This window comes from Somniosus microcephalus, chromosome 9 (genome assembly GCF_052327205.1).
Source record: "Somniosus microcephalus isolate GS21.2 chromosome 9, FLI_Smic_1.0, whole genome shotgun sequence".
Lineage (NCBI taxonomy): Eukaryota > Metazoa > Chordata > Chondrichthyes > Squaliformes > Somniosidae > Somniosus > Somniosus microcephalus.
Window position 1 is genome coordinate 127,076,317 of NC_140995.1, and position 19,772 is coordinate 127,096,088.

General features: G+C 47.0%; 1 protein-coding gene across 7 annotated transcripts in view; it reads left to right on the forward strand.

The window, feature by feature from the left end:
- The window catches only part of arhgap18 (Rho GTPase activating protein 18), a 247,792-nt gene that overhangs the window by 102,098 nt on the left and 125,922 nt on the right, over window positions 1–19,772 (forward strand). For 4 of the 7 annotated variants that reach the window (XM_085997145.1, XM_085997144.1, XM_085997148.1 and 1 more), the window contains exon 1: window positions 1,414–1,618. The exons of 2 other annotated variants lie outside the window; for them this stretch is intronic. In XM_085997145.1, coding sequence (XP_085853271.1) covers window positions 1,506–1,618 — 113 coding nt within the window. In that variant the 5' untranslated portion in view covers window positions 1,414–1,505. Of the gene's footprint in view, window positions 1–1,413; window positions 1,619–1,665; window positions 1,978–19,772 lie in introns of those variants that run through there. One more of the 7 variants, XM_085997150.1, reaches the window with a different exon arrangement.

Consider the following 19,772-nt stretch of genomic DNA (forward strand, 5'->3'; position numbering starts at 1 on the left):
TGCTTTTAGTCCTTTGTATCTGCCAAATTATATACTGGAGTGCATCTCAACAATATTTTAACCTTATACATAACAATGATAAGTCTACAATTGGAATGTTAAATAATGTGTGCAGTTTTATTATCAAAATTCTGAGATAAGTAGATAATGTAGATACATACAGATGGTTTAGCTTGGATTTTAAAGGTAGAAGTAGAGGACTTGAGTATAAAATGAACAAGTCTCAACCAAAACTTCAGATTAGAATGATTTTTTTCCCTGCGCCATTGTGTATATGTGGAATAGGTTCCCAGATAAAACAGTTAGAAATGTCCCAATTAATTCATCACCTTAGTGGTGTATAAATTAATTAATTATCTTTTAAAAACACTGGACACGTATCTGGTTGGACACATGTCTGAGGCCTATAAGGATAAGTCCAGGCAGGTATCATTAAATGATGTGTGGAACATGAGGCACTGTTGGGTGATGCCAAGGAAAGTGACTGGTGTAAGATTTAGAGGATAGGATAAAAGGTTAGATTGAAGTTTTGCTTGATTTGATTTTTTTGTGGGGGGAGGGGAGGGTGGAATAAAGTGAAGCTTTACAGAATTTTTCCTCCGCAAATGAGTTTGGTGGAGCGGAGTCCATGATTGTCAACAGTGCGCAGTGTGTGGAAAGAGGTCACAAGAATAGCTTCTATGCTGGGGTAAGAATTTAGACAGATTTTTGGACAATGTAAAAGAAGATTTACAGAGCATTTTTCATGCTACAGTATATCTGACCTAGGAGTACTTGATTCTGACAAGGGCGTCCAAAGTGTTCCATTCCCAAATATTAAATGTCATCACATTTGCAGTAATACTTAGGGATGGGCAATAAATCCTGGCTTTGCCAGCGAAGCCCGCATCCCAGAACGAATTAAAAAAAATTCTTATGAAAAGACAATCAGCAAAGACACATCATTAGCCCAGAGCTCGTCAGTAACTGTCAGATTTCAACCTAGTATGCTAATACATTCCATTTACATTGTTAGATCAGTATTCTTCCAAGCCAGGTCACTCAATGATAGCACAGCATTTTTTGTTTAACAAAACAATCACGAAAAACATTGAAAAACATTTTTAAAAAAATCTTAATATTTATTGCTGATATCTTATTTTTAAATGGTATACTTTATGTCGACATTGCCTCTTTAATATTAGTTTCCTTCACAACTCTAAATACCTATTTCTTATAAAAGATGAGAGAAAACATATACCAGTGTTGGAAAGTACCAAGAGATTCAGTAATGACAGGACTACAGCCGTACGCTCGAAGTTCAGTGTCTTTATCATTACTGTTCCTTGTTTGGAACAAAAGCTTTTTCAGACACTAGCCCTACCCACTGTCCCAGAATTGTAGGGGTGGAGTTTCAGTATGGAAATGATCCACGTTGCCAGGCAAGGAAGGATTTTTATTACCCTTCTCTGCATTATGCCGTGTCCAGTTGAACAATAACTAGCAGAAATTATGCCTCACGCACTATGGATCTACTACCTACTCAGAGCGTAGTTTTAACAGGATACCATTTAAATGATGATTCCACCAACGGTGTTGTGAACAGCATGACGGCGGAGACAGAGCTCTCTTCACCAGGGTAGGAATTTTATGCTTCAGAAATAGGGATTACATTATCTGTGAACGGCTTCAAAGAATCTCAACACTTTAAAACATGCCTGTGTGTTAGTCATATTTCAATATGTCAGTACAGTGCAAAGGTTTCAGCTGCTGTGGCTGATTACTGTTGATCAATGAGGCAAAGCTTTCAAAAACCTTTTCCAGTATCTCAGTATTTGTCCGTCTGTAAACTCTGGAACAGCACATTGCTACGAAACTGATCACTATCTGGATTTTGGTCACTGTGACACAGAGACTGAGCCTCTATTAAACATGAACCTGCTTGTCTTACTGGGCTAGATTGTCTGTTGAAATACATTATAAAGTGTTTGGAGTGAGGTAAGACTGTACCAGATCAAAATTAGTTGGAATTTTCTTGTGTAGGGAATATATTCTGGAAATTAGGAATCTATGTTCATATAGCAGAAATTCACTAATTATTTCCTTAAAAAGCAATTGCAGACAAATTGTAAATATTGCTGCATTTTTAGGAGGTATTGGTGTTCAAGGTCTGTTTGCTGTTGCTACATTCACATGCCATTGTAGATCACATCTACTTCAAATCTCAGTTGTCTTTATTTTGATGTGCCTCAGAAGGTTGTTTTTGTGACTGGAAGCCTGTGTCCAGTAGTGTACCACAGGAATCGGTGCTGGCTCCCTTGCTGTTTGTAGTGTACATTAATGATTTAGATATGAATGTAAGAGGTATGATCAGTAAGTTCGCAGATGACACAAAAATTGGTGGTGTGGTAAATAGCGAGGAGGGAAGCCTCAGGCTACAGGACGATATAGACAGGTTGGTCAGATGGGCAGAACAGTGGCAAATGGAATTTAACCCTGAAAAGTGTGAGGTGATGCATTTTGGGAGGACTAACAAGGCAAGGGAATACACAATGAATGGTAGGACCCTAGGAAGGACAGAGGATCAGACAGACCTTGGTGTGCATGTACATAGATCCCTGAAGGCAGCAGGACAGGTAGATAAGGTGGTTAAGAAGGCATATGGGATACTTGCCTTCATTAGCCGAGGCATAGAATATAAGAGCAGGGGGGTTATGATGGAGCTGTACAAAACGTTAGTTAGGCCACAGCTGGAATACTGTGTGCAGTTCTGGTTGCCACACTATAGGAAGGATGTGATTGCATTGGAGAGGGTGCAGAGGAGATTCACCAGGATGTTACCTGGGCTGGAGCGTTTCAGCTATGAAGAGAGACTGGACAGACTGGGGTTGTTTTCCTTAGAGCAGAGACGGCTGAGGGAGGACCTGATGGAAGTGTACAAAATTATGAGGGGCATAGATAGGGTAGATAGAAAGGAACTTTTCCACTTAGTAGAGGGGTCTATAACCAGGGGGCATAGTTTCAAGGTAAGGGGCAGGAGGTTTAGAGGGGATTTGAGGAAAAACTTTTTCACCCAGAGGGTGGTTGGAATCTGGAACTCACTGCCTGAAAGGGTGGTAGAGGCAGGAACCCTCACAACATTCAAGGAGCATTTAGATGAGCATTTGAAACGCCATAGCATACAAGACTACGGACCAAGTGCTGGAAAATGGGATTAGAATAGACAGGGCTTGATGGTCGACGCAGACACGATGGGCCGAAGGGCCTCTTTCTGTGCTGTATTACTCTATGACTCTATGACTATGAACATTTCAGCATCTATTTGCTGGCAGCTTTGTGGTTCATTCATAAACATAAAGTAATACCCTGAGTTTACAGCACTAATGTTTGTATGGCATTTCCTACCTGTAGTATTCAGTAAAGTTTAAAAAATCTCTAGGATAATGTTCATGATCATTTGCATTGCGTGAAGTAAATGCATGAATTATTGGTTCTGTCTCCTGGAAAACCCTTGTTATCACCTAGACATTCGTTGGCGCTGTTCCCATTTTACAGGCGTAAAGTTCTGTAAAAATATATTTAGCTGAATATGGAGCCAGGAGGAGCAGAAGTGCTGCGCCCAGCTCCACAGCAATCCCAAAGACTGTTGACCATCAAATTTAACTGAGGCTCGAGGTCCAGGGATGGCAGGCCAGAGCCATCCAATTTCTTCGCCCTGCAGCTCATTGTTAATTCAAAGTCAAATAAGATCATTTTTTTCAGATGCTTATTAGACATCCAGGTCCTTGAATTCTTAATTGAAAGAGCCAGTCGCATTCATTTGTGAGGGGGAGCGAAAGACGTTAATGATCACAATGAGCTATCTGATAAAGCAGAGCAAACACCTGGCTTGAAGACAAAGGGTGACTCCATATACTGTACTGTGGAGCAGCTGGAGGACTTCATACCTTTTGCAAGGTCCCTTAGAACCACCTCTGGATAGAGAAATACAAGTAGCAAGACTAGTCAAAACACACGGTGCAACATCAGTGACTGTGAATTGGAGCAGGCCCTTCATTACTTAAGAACATAAGAACATAAGAAATAGAAGCAGGAGCAGGCCATTCGGCCCTTTGAGGCTCATCTGCCATTTAATGAGATCATGGCTGATCTGATTTTAGCCTTTCTGTCTCTTTCTTCTCTCTCTCTTTCTTTCTTTCCCTCTCTTTATTTTTCCACCAGATAATCAGAGAATCCAGCAGGAAGGCATTGGCTCAAGATGGAAAGCCAATTTACACCTTTACTTAACCCTCTTATGTCTAGCTCTCACTTGGGTGGGTGGGGTGGGTGTAATAACAATCAATTTGGAGTCACCCTTCCGAAGTTGGTGCAAAGGATTCTGTCAGAAGCATGCGTACCCTCAGTGTTCCAGAGCATAGTTATCAGCCCAGAAATTCCTGGGAGATGAATCTTGGCCAGGGTGGAACTTCTGTCCACCCCACCCAAGACCCTGACACCAGCCCATATCCCCAGGTCAGAAACAATTACATATTGTGGACAGTGCTGACGAGACATCCGGCTCAGGTGAGATTCCGATGTGGTGAATTGCCGCAGTTAAAAAAAAGTTAGAACCCGAGGTTCCATATGCCAGTTTCTTGAAAGCTCTGTGATTGATAGAAGCATAGAAGATAGGAGCAGGAGTAGGCCATTTGGCCCCTCGAGCCTGTTCCGCCATTCAATCGGGGCCGCAGTCTCTATTAGAGTTTCTGATAAATCTTCCCCCTTTTCCTAACATGCGCACTGAAAAATTGTATTGGTAGCCATCATTTATGCTTAGGTTTTATATGTGATTTTTAAATTAAACTCAGGAGCGAGAGTGCTACCAACTAACTCAAGGGCCCCGATTTTTGGCTTGTGTGGGAAATGGTCGGGTTTCCCCGAATGTGGGGTTTCTGACACACATAAAAAAGTGTCAGCCAGCTCCACGCAATTTTCCCTCAATTGACCAATTAATTCCCAGCATGTGGGAAGCCTTGCTAATTGTCCAATTCGAGTCAGAAATCCCCACAGTATGATGTCATCATTTGTGGTGCTTTCAAGGTCCATAGCAAGCACTGCATCCTCTGAAGGCTTCCAAACGAACCATACAGGATGGCAGAGGAGCCTGCAGCAGCTGTGGCCAGTGCCAGACCCCGAGCTGCCTTCAAATTTGACGAGGCTTCACTGCAGGCATTATTGGATGGGGTTAGGGCCCACAGGGAGGTCCTCTTCCCTAGGTCAGGGAGGACGAGGCCTCCCACTGAGACCAATGCTGCATGGATGCAGGTGTCAGCAGATGCCAACTCGCTGGGAGTCACCAGAAGAACCTTGGCATTACATCTCTAATGCCTTCCTTTACTCCCCCATAGCTCCAACCTCTGAGGGCACAGTGTCAGCAGAAGTAAGCGCACCCAGCACCAGCGCAGACACTCACACCTCGGGAGACCTTCGGGACATAGAGTAGTGTTGTCACCTGGTGTTTCACAGCTCACAAGTGAGCCTCAGCAGATTCTGGAGACAGGGACAGCAGTGGAGAGTCCTCGTCGGAGGGCGCAGGACTCTGCCAGCTCAGCTCAGCTCAGCTACGCTGCATGTCGACCCTCTGCCTCTGGGTCCATCCGCAAGAGAAGAGGTGATGGATCTCCATGCACAGATGCAGGAGTCTCTGGCAGGTTTTGTCTCCAGGGTCGCTGCGAGTGTGGAGCGAATGGAGGAGTCCATAGTGACCATGAGCAGAGCCTTTGTGGAGTCATTGGCGTATGAACGCATCACCATGGAAAGGTTGGCAACCTCCATGGAGGAGATAACTCGCCAGGGTACGGAAAACATGGTGAGTGCTCATAAGAGAATGACATCTCTTGAGGAGCGTTGGCCATCTGTTGAACAGAGAAACCAGATCTTCATGGGAAGTCCTTCTGAGTAGGACTGCCAGTGCAGAAACGGGTCCCCATGGCCCTCTAAAGTGCAGCAGGGTGCTCTCAAGCCACTTCCAAGCGCTGACCCCTTCTGGCCTGTGCAGCTTCAGGTGAGTGAGCAGCAGCCTGGTGCTCCTGTTGCTGATCCTGCTGTTCCTGGTTCTGCTGCTGTCGCCTCTGCTGCTGGAGATCCTCTAATGGCAAGAAGGGAAGGAAAAAACGGTGTCCCATGCTTCTCGTAGATGCCTCCGCTGAGGAAGCGCTGAGTGAGGGTGGCGAGAGGGGCTTCCCAGGAGATCGCATTGGAGAAGTGTGGGAGGCTGCAACCTTCCACAGCTGTGCCTAAGCCTGGAAGAAGTAGCCCCAAACCTGCAACAACAAGGTCCTTCAACATACAAGTGCTGTCCCTTTAAATCGCAGCTTCTCCATTGACCTGCAGCTGACAGCAAGCAAGCTGGCAAGCTTCACGCCAGCTCTCAGCAGCAGGGTTCCCCGCAGGCGGGTTTGATGTGGGGAAAGCCCCAAAGTTGCAACGGCGCCAGAGAAACTACCTCAATAAGCTGGTAATTGCTTATTAGTGCTCCGACGACCAGTCCCGCCAGCGGCGGCCGGGACTGAAGCGGGGCGCGGGGAAACAGCGGTCCGAAAGTCGGACGGGGCGGGGAATCAGGCGGTAGGGGGGGTCCCGACCCGCTTTTTCGCTGATTTTCGGCCCCCGGCCACATGAAAAGCCACCCGACGGCGGCCAGAAAATTGACCCCAAGGTGTCAGCCATAGCATTCTTCCTTCTGAGTCAGAATGTCGTGGGTTCAAGCCCCACTCCAGAAAGTTGTAGAACATAAGCTAAGTTGGTACTGTCTAGTACTGAAGGAGTGCTTTATATTTTTGGAGGTGCTGTCTTTCTGAAGACATTAAACTGAGGTGCTGTCTGCCCACTCTGGTGGATGTCAAAGATTCCATGGCATTATTTGAAGAAGAGCAATATTTTCCTGGTAATATTAAACCCTCAACTTGGTGTTATGCGACCTTGCTGTTTGCAAATTGGCTGCCACGTTTCCTACATTACAGCAATGACAACACTTCAAAAGTACGTCATTGGCTGTGAAGCGCTTTGAGATATCCTGAGGTCATGAAAGGCGCTATATAAATGTTTTCTTTCTAAATTGGTTTGCCTTTGGACTGCCCCACACACCCGTGTTCAAATGATCTTGAAAGGCCAAATCAGGACGCAGTACAACACTGAATGAAATGTAACTTAACTCCTATTTGCTAAAGTCATCAAAGACTGAGTCAAACCCAGATATGCTTAGCTAACATTACTTTATTTAACAACATCAATGATAATGCAATTAACAGCACCACAAGGTTAAATATTGAGGATTACGTAACTGGAAATTTAATATCAATCAAACTATTTTAGACATAATAGTATTTTAGGTACATCACAATGGGGGCAAATTCCATTGGCGCATTTCTTGTTTTGCTGCCATAACTTTGGCGGAACCTCGTTTATGTGTGTAAATCGGGTTTCTGGCATACTTCTGTCAAAATTACGGTGGTGAAGCAGGAGAAGCCCCAAGGAAATTTTCCCCCAATATCTCAGCATTAGCTGGGTTTTGCTTAGTAATGGTATAAGATACAGTATTCAAGACTACAATGCAGCCCTAGCAAGATTAAGTTTGCAGTCTATATTAAACATATCATTGGTAAGTTTCCATTACTGTTCCTTTATGATGTGAACATAAGATATCCCTCTCTCCTTTTTGTAAAAGGTTAGTTGATGCAGTGTTGGGCATTTCATTTGCCCTGGGATGTTTGGGTTTCCTCTCTGAGGTAAAACCTATGGTGAGACATTGGGCTGGATTTTGCTACGGGGGCGGGTTGGAGGTGGGAAATCCACATTCGGGCTTGTTGTCCCGCCTCCATGGAGGTGTGGCCAACCCACTGGATTTTCCTCGGATTGACCTTGTTGAGCCCGCCCTGTGGGCTCAGCAGGCCAATTGAGGGCCACCCGGCAACAGGTGACGTCAGAGATTGACATTTCATCTGTCAAAAGCTTTTGGCAGATGAAATATCAGTGTTTAACAGCTGTTTGAAGCTGTCAAGCACTGAAAAACTGCTAATTCAGCCTCAGTCCTTTCTCAGGATAACTTTAAAATCATTTTGCTGCAGAAACCAAGAAGCTGATTTTTTTTTAAATCGGAGCTTCTGTGGTTCTTGCAGCCGACTCCCGACACCGGAATGCAGGACTCCTGTAAAGGTAAGTAAAAGTAAGTTAAACTTATTTAAACACTTTAAACACTTGCAAAACACTTACCTTTGCACTCCTGCACCCCTCACTCACCTGAACACTGGGCATCTCGACCCCTCCAAGACCTCAGACCCATGTCCCGCCTCGAAAACTTTTCGTGGTTTGGAGCTGTCGGGAAGCCCACAAACCAGCAATAAAAATCACGAATAGGCAAAAAACTACCTGTTAACTACCTGTTAACAGGCAGTTTAATTGCCTTTAATCCCTTCCCGCCTCTGGGAGTCGGGTTCCAGCACTTGTCGGCAACCCGACTCCTATGAAATTGACATGGAGGCGGGCTGGAGGCGGGATGGGGTCGGGACCCCCGGATCTCCGATTTTTATCGCCCGCACGCCTCCAACCCGACTCCAGGGGCTTAGGAAAATCCAGCCCATCATCTATGGCCAGTGACCTAGTTCTTTGTTTGTGCTAATCTTGCACATATTATAATTGTCTGTACTTTCACTCTTCCTTCAAAAATTGAGCTATTAAATTAATTGTTGTAACACACATTAGGGTCTTCTATTTTGCTAAACATTTACTTTTGTTACATTTCGAGTTTACCTTTCAGTCTATGCCTTGGAGTGAATGATGCCTAAATTTAGCTCACTGAACAGCCTTACATCAAAAAAATCAGATTATATTAACATTTCCACTACCAACTTCCCATCAGGATTTGCACAGCTACTGAGCGAATGAGTTACCCCTTTCTTGCCAGTTATCAAAGAGGTCAGACAACAAAGTCATAAACTAACAATTGTTTATTAACCATAGAATCATAGTTAGCAGCACTTAAACATTGAGTATGCAAATAATTAGTAGAGAAGCTTAATTGCTGAAATAAATAACAACGGTTACAAGGGCAGTTCTGAAATGTCACAGTAAATCAGCATTAAATACTTGATGATTACATATTTAAAGGAGATCAGTGTCTGAGATAGATGTCAGTTGGTGACTCCTGATAAGCTGATAAGTTAGCTGCATTAGATAGCCAGTCTATTGAATAGATTAGAGTCTGTATGTTTATAGTTAAGAATGTTTTCAGAACTCATATGACCTTGTCCTTATGAGCAGGCATGGATGACTTGGTCGCCTCACCTTCCTTTGGGAGGACAGTGTTAGCCTTCGAAAATGTCGGCGTGATGAATCTCCATCTGTAGAGGTGCTATCCATTCCTCATGGATCCTCTGCTCCTGGATATATTCACTTTCTGCACTGGTAGTTGTATCTTGACTAGCTGGCTGAAATCTCAATTCACTTGATCTCAGGGGAACATGTGCATCTAAATGATACACTTGTATCTGCCTGTATCTGACTGGTATAGCCATATAATCTTAACCTTTGTAACCTTTCTCCCTCTGTTGGAGATGCAATTTCCCGATTTTACAGAGGTACCCTACTACATCTATTAGACACAGAACTACTACACCTTCTACTACAAAGAAGACTACAAGAAATACTAAAAGAACTGGAACTAAACTGAGACTGAGAACTGACGTCTTTAATGTCAAAAATATATCCTTAATTTCCAAAGAAATCTCCTCAATTCTATTGACCAATCTGAGTGACACATGTGTTAGAATAGTTCAACCCTTCTGGTGTCAATCTTCTCACACAGCCATGTTGGTACCCTTTGTTATGTCTGACATTGGTGATAGGTACGCGATTGCCTTGGCCTGAGCACATGGAGTTTGATAGTGCTGTTATCATTGTATTGTGCATAGGTATTCGATTGCTTTTTGCCTGAGAGTGTGTGTGTGGATCAGCCATTAAAAAGCAACATGAACTGAGCTCTGCTTACGTCCTCTGGATTATCTTTGCAAACGCAACATTTGGCGACGAGGATGGCTGAAATCTCTCTTCCACCACCTCCTCCCTTCCTTGCACTACCAGGTGAGCCCCCGATCCCATGGGTTCACTGGTTACAGTCCTTTGAAACCTACCTCATTGCTCTTAGACTAGAAACTGTGAGTACGGCTCGGAAAAAGGCACTGTTATCCCATTGCTTGGGAGCGGAGGGCCAGTGTGTTCTCGGGACATTATGCGCAGCAGACTCAATTCAAACGTATGATGTGGCTGTGGCTCTGTTAAGCACACACTTCTCTGCCCCACAAAGTGCCCTCCTGCGGCGATTCATTTTTAGACAGCGTCACCAACTTTCCGGCGAGTCGGTGCAACAATACGTGACTAATTTGAGGGGGTTAGCTAGCTCGTGCAAGTTCGGTGCGCTACAAGATGAGATGGTGCGTGATCAACTAATAGAGCACACCAACAGTGTGAGAGTGTGTGAAAGACTGTTACTCGAGTCCGACGATCTGTCGTTGTCACAGGCAGTTAACATTGCCTTTCAAGTGGAGTCTGCAGCCGAATGTGCAGCGAAACTAGCACACACACCCAGTGACGGCGCCCTCGGCCCCGACAGCCCTGACACTGTAATGCTCGCGTGATGGCAGCAACGCGCGCTACCGCGGCAACAGTGTGGAAACTGCGGATCTCGTTCACATGCTACCAGAGCACAGAATTGCCCCGCGCGCAGCCAAGCCTGTCACAATTGTGGAAAACAAAATCACTTTGCCAAGGTCTGCTGCTCTGCCCCTGTTGCTACAGATGAACACTCTCAGTCCTCAAGCAGTTGGCCTATAATTCACAATGTGAGCTCTGGGCCAGTAGTGGCTTTCAAGTCATGCACAATTAACCTGAATGATGTGTGCATCCCTCTGTTACCGGTGCCAGCGTCTCACTGCTGAATCTGGACACATTCAAATGCTTTTTCAGCTCCCTGCCACTCTCTGCGCCCTCCACTGCCCTTTGCGGGTATGGTAATTCGAAAATTGGACTAGTGGGCTCAGTTAACCTCACTATACGCTATGGAACAAAAGTTTTGCCAGATTTTTGTTTTCATGTGGCACACCAAGGAGCTAACCTGATGGGACTGGATCTTTTCACTGACCTGGGTTTTTCTCTCTTGGACACCGGCGGGTCTGCGATTCTGCACGTCGCCTCACCGTGGCGCCAAACATGGCCAGCACTCTTTGAGGGTCTGGGCTGCCTGACTGCCTTCACTCACCAGCCCATGGTTGACTCCACCGTTACCCCTGTCATTCAGCAAATGCGCCGCATCCCGCTTGCTCTCCATGACGGGGTCACAGCTGAACTAAAGCAGCTACTGGAAGCTGGCATCATCGAACCAGTTGATGCCTCCCCATGGGTCTCCAACCTGGTGGTCGCAACAAAAAAGTCAGGTGGTCTACGTGTCTGTGTCGATCTTTGAGCAGTGAATAAGGCCGTCAGAGGAACTCACAGCGCAGTTCTATGGTTCCATCCTGTTCTCAAAACTGGACCTTCGACAGGGCTATCTACAGGTTCCCCTCCACCCCAGCAGCAGGGACCTCACTGCTTTTGTGACACATGCTGGCGTCTTTCGGTACACCAGAATGCCATTTGGACTTAGCTCTGTGCCCAGCTGCTTCCAAAAGGTGATGTCCTCTGTGCTCGCGGGCATTCCTGGGGTGGCCATCTACCTGGATGACACTGTCGTGCATGGGCCCTCGACCTCCACTCACGACGAACGCCTTCACAGAGTTTTCACGGCTCTAGCAAAACACAAGCTCACACTGAATGGCGAAAAGTGTGTCTTTGCTGTTTCAGAGATCAAATTTGTGGGGTTTCGGTTGTCGGCTGACGGTATATCCCCACTCCAGTCAAACGTGGATGCCATTCACAGCATCCCAGAACCCAGCTCTGCAGCACAGGTTGACTCCTTCCTTGGCATGACTGGGTACTACCTGAAGTTTTTGCCTGAGTACTCAGCCACCACAGCCCCACTGCACCAGCTCCTGCGAAAGGATGAGCCCTGGGTGTGGTCACAAGCCTGTATGGAAGCTGTTCGCCTCCTCAAATCGCAGCTCACGTCGCCTCCAGTGTTGGCTCACTTTGACATCGCCAGCCCCACCCTCGTCACCTGCGACGCGTCCGCTGCAGCTGTGGGGGCGGTATTATCGCAGATACAGAATGGAGTGGAGAAACCAATCGCCTTTGCCTCCTGAGCCCTTAGCCCCACCGAACAGAAGTACTCAGTAGGCGAGCATGAGGCGCTGGCATGCGTCTGGGCATGTGAGCGATGGCACCTGTACACGTATGGCCGTGCCTTCACCCTGCAAACCGATCACCAGGCTCTCACTGCCCTGCTGTCGACATCTGGCACGGGCCACAGACCACTGCGTCTACACCGCTGGTCTGACCACCTCCGCCAATACAATTTCAGTCTCCAGTTCACACCAGGACGTGACAATGTTGTTGCAGATCTGCTCTCCCGCACTGTCTCTGCCCCAGCCCCACTCGTCGGGTCTGACCATGTGGAACAGGATATCGCCCAGATGCTGCACACGCCTCTCCAAACCACAGTCTCTCTCCAGGAGCTCAAAGAGGCCTCTGAACAGGATCCGGCCCTCTCCCAGCTGTGCACCTTCATCAGAGATGGCTGGCCTCGCAAGGTGCCTGAGGAACTGTCTGCCTACTCCAGAGTTAAAGAGGAGCTCTCCTGCTGGAATGACTCCTGTGTTGCATGTGGGCTCTGCACTGTGGTCCCAAGTGCCCTTCGTGCATGTGTTTTATCCATGGCGCATGAGGGCCACTTGGGCATAGTGAAGCTCAAACAACGATGCCGAGACCTAGTGTGGTGGCCGGGTATCGACAGGGAAATCGAGGCCCTGGTCAAGGACTGTGCAGCCTGCCTTGTAAGTGGCAAGACTGGCCACCAAGCTCCTCCACCCCTGCAACCCCTTGCCTGGCCCTCTCAGCCCTGGGAGCACCTGCAGCTGGACGTCTGTGGGGAGATCCATGGTGTCCCCCACCATCAACGGTTCCTAGTGGTAACCTATGACCTGCACTCAAAATGGCCAGAGGTCACTGCCGTTGGCTCCGTCACCTCTCGGGTCATCATTGATATCCTTGAGTCCCTCTTCTCCCACTGGGGGCATCCAAAGGCCATCACCACAGACAATGGCCCCCAAATGGTCTCTTCGGAACTCTCCTCTTGCCTTGAGAGCAAGGGCATCTGTCACACAGCGTACTACCACCCCGAGTCAAATGGGGGGGTGGAGCGTTTTAACCAGACACTGAAAAATGGCCTCAGAGCACACCTATCCCAGGCCCTCCTCCACACACTGCTGCACTACAGAGCCTCCCAGCATTCCACTACAGGGGTCTCACCCGCATCCCTCATGCTAGGCCGTGAGCTCATGCTGTCCCTTGGCAGGCTCCGCCCCTCGCTAGCTCAGAGCCCTGCTCCACCGGCTCAAGCCACAGTCGCTAGACAGCAGGAGAAGATGAAACTCCGCTTCGACCAGTCGAAGAGGGCCAAGGCGCCCAACATCTCAGTCTCCGATTGGGTCAGAGTCCGCAGGCCTCACCGCAACAATAAGATGGCGTCATTCTGGTCCTCCACTCTCCAAATCAGCCGTCAACTTGGACCAGCCACTTTCTGCCTCACTGACGGCTCTCGGTGGCATGCCAGCCGTCTTTGGAAGGTGCCAGCACCCCCTGATGCGGGATTATATGGACCTAATCCCCAAGCCTTACCCCAGAGTGGCGGGATGCACATGTGGCTCAGCCAACCAACCCTTAAGCAGATATTGTGCCTCAGCCTGCTCATCACCAGTCCCCACTTCGGCCTGCTCTTCACCAGTCCGCACCTCAGCCTGTTCGTACACGTTCTCGCCCTGGCCACCTACAGGACTTTGTCACTACATTTCATGTTTGAAATTCTGTGAGGGGGGAGGAAATGTTGGCCTAGAAATTGGGTTTTGGCTTAGCCAGGGCTTTAGCGCCGGAAGTTAGTGCCGGCGCTAAGTCCCCTGCGCGCGCCAAAAATTCAGTGGCGCCGCGCCCAAACGGCTGCCGGCGCTACTGAAGGGTGTTTGCGGCGGTACATCGGCGCTAACTGCCGTTTCGCGCCACAATTCCGGCGCTGCGGCACCCGATGCGGTGCGGCAGGCTGGGGACGTGCAGGCCTCCTCCTCCCGTTAAGGAGGAGCTGCCTGCACCCGGCCGCGGCCCGCGCAAATCAGCTTAAAAATGAGCCCGGCACCTCGGACAAGTGCCAGGCTTGCATCTGTTCCGGGGGGAGGGGGGGGAGAAGTCCGGGGAGGGAGCTGCGGGCAGGCGGCCGGCGGGAAAGTGGTCGGCCGCCGCGGGGCCTTTAATGCACCGGCGCAAACTGGAGTAAGGCACCTCTGCCAGAACGTTGCTTGCGGCTGCCACGGGCGAGGCGGCCGCAACTCAATTTCGGAGTTCGGGCGGGTTACCACGGCAACCGGGACGCTGCTCACACCGATGACGTCATCGGTGCCGGCGCAGCGCTACCGGTGCAACGCCGATTTAGGGCCCCAGGGAATTTTTAAACTGGCCATAACTCTGGCGCTAGTCCCTCTAGCGCCTCAAAAGCGGCGCTAAGGCAACTGAATTTCTAGGCCGTTATGTCTGACATTGGTGATAGGTACTCGATTGCCTTGGCCTGAGCACATGGAGTTTGATAGTGCTGTTATCATTGTATTATATTCGATTGCTTTTTGCCTGAGAGTGTGTGTGTGGATCAGCCATTAAAAAGCAACATGAACTGAGCTCTGCTTACATCCTCTGGATTATCTTTGCAACTGGATTATCTTTGCAAACACAACACCCTTGACCTCCAAGTCAATGAATCACCGGTACCTAGACATGCTGGGTCACTCATTTACTCCTTAGCTCCTCAGGTCTTGCTAATGAAGGAATGCACACAGGTCCAAATAAGACAGGGCATTTTAATGAGCCCCCTAACGAGCTATCTCCAGGCCTGTGGTATTGATGACTTGTTTTCTATCCAAAGTAAGGAATGTTTTGTTTGTGTAAGCCTTCATGGTTTAATTAGCATTAGACCTTTCCTCTCCCAGCATTCAGTCTGACTACTGATTCCATTTTGAGAACACATTAAAGGCAATTCTTAGGGCATTCCCTATAAGCACCAAATTCCTGTTAAAAACAAGCTGTTCCACTTGCAGCCAGGCTTTTCTCTTTTGCTGCATGGCATATCATCTTAGGTTATCGTGCTGTCTGGTTCACGTATATGCCAGCCATCAGCACATCACACTGACAATCAGTATGACTGAAGCTCTGTCAGCATGCTGGAGGCAGGCTTCACAAACTGGCCTTTTTGGACATGTTTTTGTTTTAAGTCAGCCAAGGATGCGCTGTAATTTCATTGGACGTGTGCACAATATGTATACATGTAAAACTGTCAGTATTCAGACATGTGCAGAACTCTGCAGAGTTGCGCCCATGACAATCATTGAAGTTGTGTGGTTAAGAGGTCTGTACGGGTCCTGCAGTGGCTCAGCAGCACATACAGGTGGGGGATTTATATCTTAAGGTGGAAAAGGGCTTCTTACTGTAAACCAGCTGGTGTTGTAGCATGGAAAGAACAAAGAAAAATGATTATCTGGTACTGTTCTTATGAGGTTGCCCTTTTTATTTTAGAAAACAGGTAATCCTGTAGATTCAAAGTGACTAAAAGTTTAACAAAACCTGCTAGGAGCCAGCTGCCATAAAAGGAGGGCCACCTCAGTGCAATGACCCTTTTGTCGAACACGAGCAGCCAATCACCTCTCGTGATATTAGCACTCAGATTGTAACTAGGAGAAGCATTCGAATAGGTGAAAGGTAAGCACGTGTAGGCACCCAGGGAATGCACAGTGTTAGGAAAGAGTAGGCTGGCTTGTGTTCACTTTGGACTTTGTTGTAATAAAATATAATGTACACTGTTGTCATACTTTGTTATTCATGGAGATTAGAGTCATAGAGGAATGGGTGCACTGATTTGCTGCTGACTAAGTCAATCAGATGATGATTGACAATCATATAGGGGCAAAGAGGACTAATGTGTTGTCATGTTGTAGGATGGGTACTGAAATGAAGAGGTGTTCCTTTATTTGAAGGTGGGAGAGAAGGAGGTAAGGTTTTGGTTTCAAAGGTTAGACTGTGTGATACAGAAGAGAAGACTTCAGTGATGAGCTGTGCTCCCATGCTCCTTGCAGCTGTCACTGAGGAGCCCTCTAAGTGCAGGTCATGCTACTCTCCTCCATCTAGCTCTGCATCCAAAGCAGCTAGGGCCACCTCCCCAGCAATCTCCAAGACCAGGCCGCTTTGTATGGCGAAGTTGTACAGAGCTCAGCAGACTAGAACTATGCATGACACATGAGCTGGAACATATTGCAGAGCTGATCCCAACCTGTCTAGGCGGTGCTCCGCCAACATATCTTGTGTTGATGTGAAGGATCCTCCGCACGTTGTCACACACAATCTGTAGATTCAGGAAATCCAAGTCTTTCCTGTTGAGGTAGTTGAAGGGGTTTCTGTAGGAGCTCACAAAACCCTCATTGTTGTAATATTCTATGCTGTTCACCTGATGTGAAAATAATCATATCATGGTGGTCAAATGTAGATAAATTCTTCACTTCAAAGTTGTTTACTTTCACCTTTTGATACTAAAATGAGAATTTATACCATGGATTGCTTCATTCAGCCTATGAGATAACACCAATGAGGTACAATTTTTATGGAACCTTTTCTGCTATTTATACAGAAATAGCAGCACCCGCTGAATGTTTAAACTGCAGCAGCTGTTTTCTTTAATCTGCACACTACAACAAAATCCCCCTAAACTAGTGTTCCCGTAGCAACCACAATGCAACTTCAATGAACAGGTGGCCTATACTTCCCAATTAAAGTACACCATGTACTCACAGAATTGATTTTTCTCTGCTCTGACAATATGACACATCTTCTACATCACATCAGTGCCACATGTCACTTTGATTATTGGAATCTCAACTTACTTCAGTATTATTTACTGACCAACTGGAAGCCCCAAAATGTGTGACTTTTATTTAAGTCTAATTTTGCACATGGCATCATTAGAATGCACAAAAGGGAAGCTACTGGAGAACTAATGCAAAAGGTTGCCCCAACATCATTATTTAACTTAAGAAATAGGAGCAGGAGTAGGCCATTTGACCCCTCGAGCCTGCTCCGCCATTCAATGAGATCATGTCTGATCTGGTCTTGGCCTCAACTCCACTTTCCTGCCCGTTCCCCATAACCCTTGACTCCCTTATTCAAAAATCTGTCTATCTCCACCTTAAATATATTCAATGACCCAGCCTCCACAGCTCTCTGAGGTAGAGAATTCCAAAGATTCACAACCCTCTGAGAGAAGAAATTCCTCCTCATCTCCATTTTAAATGGGCGACCTTTTATTCTGAAACTATGACCCCAGTTCTAGATTCCCCCACGAGGGGAAACACCCTCACTGCATCTACTCTGTCAAGCCCCCTCAGAATCTTATACTTTTCAATAAGATCATCTCTCATTCTTCTAAGCTCCAATGAGTATAGGCCCAATCTGCTCAACCATTCTTCATAAGACTACCCCTTCATCTCAGGAATTAACCTAGTGAACCTTCTCTGAACTGCCTCCAATGTAAGTATACCCCTCCTTAAATAAGGAGACCAAAACTGTACGCAGTATTGTAGGTGTGGTCTTACCAACATCCTGTACAGTTGTAGTAAGACTTCCCTACTTTTATACTCCATATCCCTTGCAATAAAGGTCAACATTCCATTTGCCTTCCTAATTACTTGCTGTACCTGCATGCTAACTTTTTGTGTTTCATGTTCAAGGACCCCCAGATCCCTCTGTACTGCAGCATTTTGTAGTCTCCCTCCATTTAAATAATAATTTGTTTTTTATTTTTCCTACCAAAGTGGATAACTTCACATTTTCCCACATTATACTCCATCTGCCAAATGTTTGCCCACTCACTTAACCTATCTATATCCTTTTGCAGATTCTTTGTGTCCTCTTCACATCTTGCTTTCACACCTATCTTTGTATCATCAGCAAATTTGGCTACATTACACTCGGTCTCTTCATCCAAGTCATTAATATAGATTGTAAACAGCTGAGGCCCCAGCACTGATCACTAGTTACAGTTTGCCAACCTGAAAATGACCCATTTATCCTGACTCTCTGTTTCCTGTTAGTTAGCCAATCCTAACTAACTAACTAAGTGGCAGATGGAATTTAATACAGAGAAGTGTGAGGTGATGCATTTTGGTAGAAGGAACAGGGAGAGGCAATACACACTTAATGGCACAGTTTTAAAGAGTGTGCAGGGACAGAGGGACCTGGGAGTTAATGTGCATAGGTCCCTAAAGGTGACAGGACATATTGAAAGAGTGGTTAGCAAAGCATATGGGATCTTGGGCTTCATAAATAGAGGTATTGAGTACAAAAGTAGAGAAGTTATGCTGAACCTTTATAAAGTGCTGGTTAGGCCACAGCTGGAGTATTGCACCCAGTTCTGGTCACGACACTTTAGGAAGGATGTGAAGACCTTTGAAAGGGTGCAGAGGAGATTTACCAGAATGTTTCCAGGGATGGGGGATCTTAGCTACAAGGGCGGGTTAGAGAAGCTGGATTTGTTTTCATTAGAGCAAAGAAGGTTGAGGGGTGATTTGGTAGAGGTGTACAAAATTATGACGAATTTGGATAGGCTAGACAGGGAAAGGCTGTTCCCACTAGTTGACGGCACAAGGACTAGGGGACACAGATTTAAGGTTTTAGGCAAGAGATACAGGGGGATGTGAGGAAAAACTTTTTTATGCAGTGAGTGGTGAGGACCTGGACCTGAAGTGGTGTAAGCAGAGACACTCGGGGAAAAATTTGGTTGCTTTGCGCCTCCCGTTAGTGCCCTAAGAGGGTGCTAATGGGGCGCAAAGCAACTAGCACTGCTCGCGAAATTGACCAGTCATTTTGCGGCAGCGCTAAACACTACCACCACGATCTCCTGCGCCCGCAGATCGTGACATCAGTCGAGCATGCAATGCCTCGGTAGCGCCCCGGACCGGATATTGAGTGGCGCCTCCTGCCTTACCGCTGCCGCTAGCAACGACAGGTTGAAGGGAGCATTTTGCAGTTGGGACGGGACTGGGGGAGCACTATTTAAAGGTGACCGCTTCCTGCCTTTTTTTGTCAGCGACATTTTTGCTCCACGCATTCTGAGAGAGAGAGAGAGACTTCTGGAGAGATTCAACGCTGTGTGAAGGAGTTTTGGGTACTGAGCAGCACTTTGCAGGTTCATTTTGATTTGACCTTCCTTGCATCGATTTAGAAGAGACTTGGGGGCTGCACTCTGAGCTCTTTCCCTGGGCCTCTGCATTGTTCTTTCCAGCAGATTTGATGTACAGGTCTCTCCAGGCCAAGATTCAAGGCTGCAATGAGCAGGGTGTGGATGGAGAGCAAGATCAACCCTCCCCTTTAAGAACTGGCCGGCGCCAGTGTGTTAGTGTTCCATTGCTGACTGACATCACATAAGCTTCACCAGCGCTCTGAGGTAGCGCCTCGCTCCTCGGCGTTAGAGGTGTGTAGTGCCTGATTTAACGCTCCAATCACCTCCAGGGGCGATAGAAGCCAAATTTGCAGTTGGAGGCGATAATTAGCGCCAGGTGCTAAACTTTGCGCCCGGCCGATAATTG